Consider the following 7385-nt stretch of genomic DNA (forward strand, 5'->3'; position numbering starts at 1 on the left):
GACAATCCAGACATAAATTCATCCACCTATGAGCAGCTGATATTTGACAAAGGCCCAAAGTCCATTAATTGGGGAAAAGACAGTCTCTTTAACAAATGGTATGGCATAACGGGATATCCATCTGCAAAAAACTGAAACAAGACCCATACCTCACATCATGTACAAAAACTAACTCAGACTGGATCAAAGACTTAAATACACAATTGAACATGATAAAGATCATGGAAGAAAAAATAGGGACAAAGCTATGAGCCCTAATACATGCTATAAACACAATACTAACTATAAGTAACAATGCACAAGCACCAGAAGAGAGACTAGATAACTGGGAGCTCCTAAAAACCAAACATTTATGCTCATCAAAAAACTTCACCAAAAGAGTGAAAAGACAGCCTACAAACTGGCAAAAAAATTTTGGCTAGGACAAATCAGTTCAGCGTCCAATCTCTAAAATATACAAGATACTGCAAAACCTCAACAACAAAAAGACAAATAACCCAATTAAAAAATTGGCAAAGGATATGAACAAGCACTTCTCCAAAGAAGATTTTCATGCAGCTAACAGACACGTGAAGAAGTGCTCACGATCATTAACCATTAGAGAAATGCAGATCAAAAATACAATGAGATATCATCTCAACCGAACAAGGCTAGCATTAGTCCAAAAAAACACAAAGTGATAAATGCTAGAGAGGTTGTGGAGAGACTGGAACACTTATACACTGTTGCTGGGAATGTAAAATGGTACATCCACTTTGGAAATCGATTTGGCACTTCCTTAAAAAGCTATAAATAGAAGTACCATACGATCCAGCTCTTTCCACTCCTTGGAATATATCCGAGAGAAATAAGAGCTGCCAGACAAATAGATATATGCACAGCCATGTTCATTGCAGCACTGTTCACAATAGCAAGAAATGGAAACAACCTAGGTGCCCATCAACAGACGAATGGATAAACAAATTATGGTATATCCACACAATGGAATACTACCCAAAGATAAAGAACAACGATGAAGCCATGAAACATCTTTTAACATGGAGGAATCTCATGGGCATTATGCTGAGTGAATTTAGTCCATCACAGAAGGGCAAATATTGTATAAGACCACTATTATAAGAACTCAAGAAAAGGTTTAAACACAGAAGACAACATTCCTTGATGGTTACGAGGGTGGGGAGGGAGGGAGAGGGTTATTCACTAAGCAGATAGTAGACAAGTATTATCTTAGGTGAAGAGAAGGACAGCACACACAACAGGGAAAGTCAGCACAACTGGACTAAACCAAAGCTGAGAATTTTCTTGAATACAATCAAACACTTTGAGGGACAGAGTAGCAGTGGTAGGGATCTGTGGACCATGCTTTCAGGGGACATTTAGGTCAACTGGCATCACCAAGCTTATTAAGAAAATGTTCTGCATCCTACTTTGGTGAGTGGCATCTGGGGTCTTAAAAGCTTGCAAGCAGCCAGGTAAGATGCATGAATTGGTCCCAACCACCTGGAGTAAAGGAGAATGAAGAACACCAAAGACACAAGGAAAGTATTCGCCCAAGAGACAGAAAGGGCCACATAAACCAGAGACTTCATCAGCCTGGGAGCAGAAGAACTAGATGGTGCCCGGCTACCACCAATGACCGCTCTGACAGGGACCACAACAGAGAGTCCCTGATGGAGCAGGAGAAAGGTGGGATGCAGAACTCAAATTCTAGTAAAAAGACCAGATTTAATGGTCTGACTGAGACTGGAGGAACCCCAGAAAGCATGGCCTCTGGACTCTCTGGCAACCCAGAAGTAAAACAATTCCCGAGGCCAACTCTTCAGACAAAAATTAGACTGGACTATGATAGAACACAAAATGATACTCATGAAGAGTGTGCTTCTTAGCCCTAGTAGATACGTGAGACTAAAATGGGCATCTCCTGTCCAGAGGTGAGATGGGAAGGCAGAGAGTGTTAGAAGCTGGTTGAATGGACATGGGGAATCAGGGGTGGAAAGGAGGAGTGTGCTGTCACAGAATGGGGAGAACAATTAGGGCCACATAACAATGTATGTATAAAGTTTTGTATAGGAGACTAACTCGAAATGTAAAGTTCATTTAAACTACAACAATTAAAAAAAAAAACAGTTGTCCTTGAGTCTATACCAACTCATGGTGACCGCATGTGTGCAGAGTAGAACTGTTCCATACGGTTTTCTAAGCTGTGACCTTTCAGAAGGAGATCACCAGGCCTGTCTTCTGAGGTTTCTCTTGGGAGGTTCATACCACTGACCTTTAGGCTAGTAGTTGAATGCCTAATTGATTGCACCACCAAATAACTCCTAGCTAGCAACAGAGAAAACTTGAAATCTGAACAGCTTAACACAACAAAACTTTCTCATGCGCATAAAATCTGCTGTGGTTGGCAGGGGCTCTCTGCTCTCAGGTAACTCAGATATCAAGACTGCTTCCATCTTGTGGTTGCACCATCTCAATATGGGCCCTTCATGTTTGCTGCTGAATGGAAGAAAAAGCCTGAAGGTTGCACAGCCAGTTGCCATCGAGTTGATTCCAACTTATGGAGACCCCATGTTATAGCACAAGGACCAGTATATTCTGTGTAAAATCATAAATCAGACTCCAATCACCAGCCCATTTGGAATTAACTTTGGGAGTGTGGTAGAGATGTCTGGTGGGGGGAGGGGCAAAAATCTCGTGTCTAACCTTCACTGTCAGGGGTTCCACTGACAGGGATAGAGGGGTGGGACCTACTTGGGACTTCTGCAGGGAATTGGAGGCTCTAAGTCAGGGGTGAGTGGGTTATTCTGGGCTGTCTGTTCCTCTGGGAACAGGAGCACATCTAGAGGAGGAGGCAGTGAAGAGCTGGTCAGATTCCAGAGATGTTACAGGCAAATATTAGGTCCTAAATGAATGGTTATTAATACTATGATTATTTTTAACCCAGATGATACCACCCTCTCTCCTCTGTGGATTTCTTTTATTTAATTCCAAGGATATGTAGTTTTCCTGGTAAAATAACACCAAGTCAGCCAATAATGCTGCTTAGCAAGTCAAACAAACTAAAATTTCCCCCATTAGAGCAGATGTTATTTAATTTCAGTGTTGGGGAATCTTCTCCCATTTGATGCATCTCAAAGCTTCTAGAATTTATGTCAAGGACCATCAGCTTCTCTCCCTCCTAGCTGCTTTTCCTTTCAAATCACCTCTATTTCACTCATTTCACAATCACCAAAAATCTAGCCCTCCCTTAAAAAAAAAACCAAACCAATTGCCATCGAGTCAATTCCAACTCAGTGACCCAATAGGACAGAGTAGAACTGTCCCATAGGGTTACCAAGGAGTGCCTGGTGGATGCGAACTGCCAATCTTTTGGTTAGCGGCCGTAGCTCTTAACCACTATCCCACCAGGATTTCCAGCCCTCCCTTAGAGTTTGCCAAATTACATTCAAGATAACCTAATTAAAATGTCCTTTTAATGGAGTGGTCTCTAGTTCTCCCAGGCCAGTGTAAAAGAGTGTCAGCCCAGTAGCTTCTGGGCATCTCACTCCAAGAGAGTATCATCTTTATTTCTTAGAAACTCCCTGGAAACGATGTGCATAAAACTACTTTGTGCTCTGGGTTCAAGTACACAGGGACAAGAGCACAGGGCACCTTCCAGTTCTGCCCCAGGTGGAGATTTTCCTCTGGTTTATCGATGACCACAAAATAAATCTTAAGAGCAGTTTTCTATTCCTGGGGTTTGTTTCTCTGAGACACAACAATCGGGGGTCTCACCCACTCCCACAGGTTCATCCAGCCCATCACCCGGTTTAACTTAAAAGTATGTCCACTGAAGGACTTACCGTGTCCCAAAGCCCCACGTTGCCTTGCCTCCAGGGCGCTTGCACTCCCCTGCTTTCAACTGGACACCTTCCCCTGCCTCTCACTCTCCACCACCAGCCTCCTTACCTTCTTACACCTTCTTTGTACTTGTCCTTGAGTCTTATAGGGTCTTTCATCATTTTGCCTATAGGATTGCTACTCCTAGACTGTAAAATTCTCAGGGCAGGGGCTGAGTGTTTTGTATCCTAGTTTCCCCATTTCTAACAAAGTGACTTTCAAAAAGCAGATGATCAATTAACATGTGAGGAATTAATGAGCCAGTGAGCACGAGTTCTAGTTCATAAAAGTTTTATTTCTCCTACATTCTTAAGTTAAGCAAACTCAGGTATGTATCTTTTATTTTTACCAAACAAGACTAGAATGGATATGGGAAACCAATAGCTGAACATCTTCTACCTTTTTTTCTCTGTTTCTTGAGCCCAACTATTTTACTGCTGATTCCTTTCACATTTCTAAGGAAGCGCCTACTCCAATGCCATGTTTTCTTCTTCTGGATCACTAAATATGAAGGAAAGCTTCCCAATTGGTTTTACAAAATAACAAAACTCTTACTCTTATATCTATTAAATAGAAATAAATGTGTAACTAAAATCATTCATAAGCCTAGATTATGAAGCTATTTAAACCTTCTATTAAAAGGAATGCAATATGAAATATAATGAAAGGAAGGAAGGAAGGAAAGGAAGGAGTGAGGGAGGGAATGGGGAGAAAGAACTCGAAGTTACCTAAGTAGAACAGGAACACAAAGATGATATACACTGTGTTTCCTACAGCCCCATACTGGCCCTCTACTACTTAGAATACTGACTGCCCTTTTTATCCATAAAGAAAAGAATCTGCTTCAGACTTCAACATTTGAAATTAACCTTAAAAAAGAAAAAAATGTAAAACTCCAAGTTACCCAAACAGAATAGGAACACAAAGATGATGTATATTTTATTCACTCCAACCCTAACCTGGCCCTCCACTATTAGAATACTGACAGCCCTTTTTAACCAAAAAGTGATGAATCTTCTTTAAACTTCACTTGGGGCAGGAGGAGCTGCTGGGCTTGGCCTTGGCCCGAGCACTGGCCGTGGAACTACTGCGAGCCCTGGCTTCAATTCTGGCTCGAGCTCTCTCTTCCTCATCTTTCATAGCCTCTTCATACCAGGATGGGAAGGCACTGGGCGTAGTATCATGGACCTTGGCCAAAAACTCCAGGACTTTCATCTTGCTGGTTTCCACATGGGCTCTGGGACCCCACAGGAATTCATAGCATGGAGGATCACTGTTGGGCACCTGCCGGTACTCCAGGTACTTCATCTGCACCAACTCTTGGGTCAGGACTTTCCTGGGCTCTCCATAGATGAAGTGCTTCTTGCCAGCATATACCCCCATCAGATTCAGCACTTCCCAGACCTCCTCCTCAGTGGCGCAGTTGCCCTTCATGAAGATCACAGCCAGCACAATCATCAGGAGGCCCGTCTTGGGTGTTTTTTCTTCATCAATAACCATGTCATCCGCGGTGAGATCCAATTTGTTGACAAAGGTATAGCAGTGCCTGATGGGATCCACTTCCTTCAAATCAATACCAAAGGCCAGCTCCATGTGCTCAGAGGCTCTCTTGAGGATCTCAGGGAACTGATATTTTTTGTTTTTGATAACAGACTTCAGCATGTCTGCCTTTGTAATCGGCTCTTTTTCTTGATACTTCCGCAGTAAGAATTCCACCAACAATACCACCTTCTCGTTTAAAGGATCTTCGCAATAGCTCTCATCTGAACTTTCCTCATTTTGGCTGTTGGCACCTTCATTTGAATCTGCGCATGAAACACCTGCAGCTCTCTGAGGAGATTTGGGAGTGCTTCGTGTCCCAGCAGTAGGCAAATTCTGGGATCTATCTCCCAAAAGAGGAGAGGCAGAGGAGGGGGAGTCTTCTTCCTCTACTGCAGTAGCCTGAGCACCCCCTAGACCTTTGGTCTCACTTCGGGCCTGGCGGCGTTTCGCACGGGCTCGGAGCTTACTCTTCTGACCTCGAGGCATGATTTTTCAAGGAGAGTAGGCAGGAGGGCAGGCAGCTGTGTTGATGAAGAGGTCACCCTAGAAGAGAGAGGATGAGATGGTGTGTGGAGCCTCAGTACGGAGATTCTACCTTGGCTCCAGGAAAGGCTACTTCTGTAGGGTACCTTTTGAGTACTGCTCAAGGAACCAACAAGGCATGGGTGGGGCCGGACTCTGAGGCCTTTTCTGTTCTGTACGGGGATGTCACCTCACTTTTAACGCAGAATACTCGCCTTGACTCCTGACCAGGCCTGTGACTCATCTCTCTGCTGACCTGAAACTACCTGTTTCTGATCAAGGCCTCACCCCCGCCCCCACAGCCTCCCAAGGCCAAGTCAGGAGGCATTGGGCCTAACAACCATGCCTCTAGCCTCCCCGGAGCTGATAATGGGGGTGGAGTGGGGGTGGGGCTCTGTCCAGCCTCCTCTGTTCTAGCGGGGAGTATGTCCCTAAACTCTAACTCGTAGATAGGTACCTTGACACCTTCTTGGTCCTGGGACTCCTCCTCCTGTCGACCTTAAGCCTAGCCGTTAGACCAAAACGTCCTTCTGCACAGCCTCCAGAGGCGGAAATCAGGGTACATCACTTCCGGTTGCCCCTGTCCGGGAGCTACCAGGGCTCTCATCAGGGGCTCTATAAAGCTTCCTCCCTTGGAGGAGGGGAGTGTTCCACAGAATTTACATAGGGGCATTTTAGGGACTCCTAGGAGGCTCTGATGTGCGGAATCAGCTAGCTTCAGATCAAGGCTTCCATTTACCCAAAACCTTCTAGGCCCAGGTAAGGGGGATCCTGAGCCTAACAGCCATGCATGGCGCCTCTCAGGGCCTACAGCAGGGGCAGAGTTGTGAGGGAGCAGAGCTCAGAGGGGCGGGGCTCAGAGTGGTGGGATTCTGGGGGCTTGGGGATCTGTGAGGGTGGGGCTTTATGGGGCTGGGCTCTGTGGGCACCACTCTTTAGGGTGGATGGAACCCTCCGTCTTCACTCAGTATCTTACCTTGATCCCTGCTAGAAGCTGGGCCACCTCTTTCTCCTCTGCTGACCCTAGGCCACTCCCTTCAGGGAAGGCACTGAATCTGTAAATAATTTAAGGAGAACTGGGTTATCTTGAGTAGGTAGTGACTCAAAGGTAACGGGTTTGGTTTGGTTTTGACATCTTTACAATGTTCTCTTCCTCATTAACAAACATCTTATACTGCTGTATTTGGGACTTCTTTTACTTAATTTTGTCAACAAAGTTTTATAGTTGTCTCCATAAAGGTCATGTATATTTTTGTTAGTTTTCTTTTTAGGTATATTTTGGATGTTGCTGCTGTTTTGAATGGTATATTTTCCGTTATATGTTCTAATAAGTTATTTATTTTGTGTGGCCAGACTCCTGATTTTGCTATAGTGATCTTCTACACCAGCGTTCCGAAGTTTCTTATTCTTTTGAATATTTTGTGAGCTGATTCCTTTGGATT

The 7385-nt window shown here is 44.3% G+C and overlaps 1 protein-coding gene across 1 annotated transcript; it reads right to left on the reverse strand.

The window, feature by feature from the left end:
• Positions 1-4905: 4905 nt before the first annotated feature.
• LOC101352093 (melanoma-associated antigen B18-like) lies at positions 4906-5907 on the reverse strand. Its single transcript, XM_004391102.1, has one exon. It carries the CDS (start codon positions 5905-5907, stop codon positions 4906-4908), a length of 1002 nt encoding a protein of 333 aa, XP_004391159.1.
• Between the last annotated feature and the right edge of the window lie 1478 nt (positions 5908-7385).

The sequence above is a fragment of the Trichechus manatus genome, unplaced genomic scaffold (genome assembly GCF_000243295.1).
Source record: "Trichechus manatus latirostris isolate Lorelei unplaced genomic scaffold, TriManLat1.0 scaffold00479, whole genome shotgun sequence".
Lineage (NCBI taxonomy): Eukaryota > Metazoa > Chordata > Mammalia > Sirenia > Trichechidae > Trichechus > Trichechus manatus.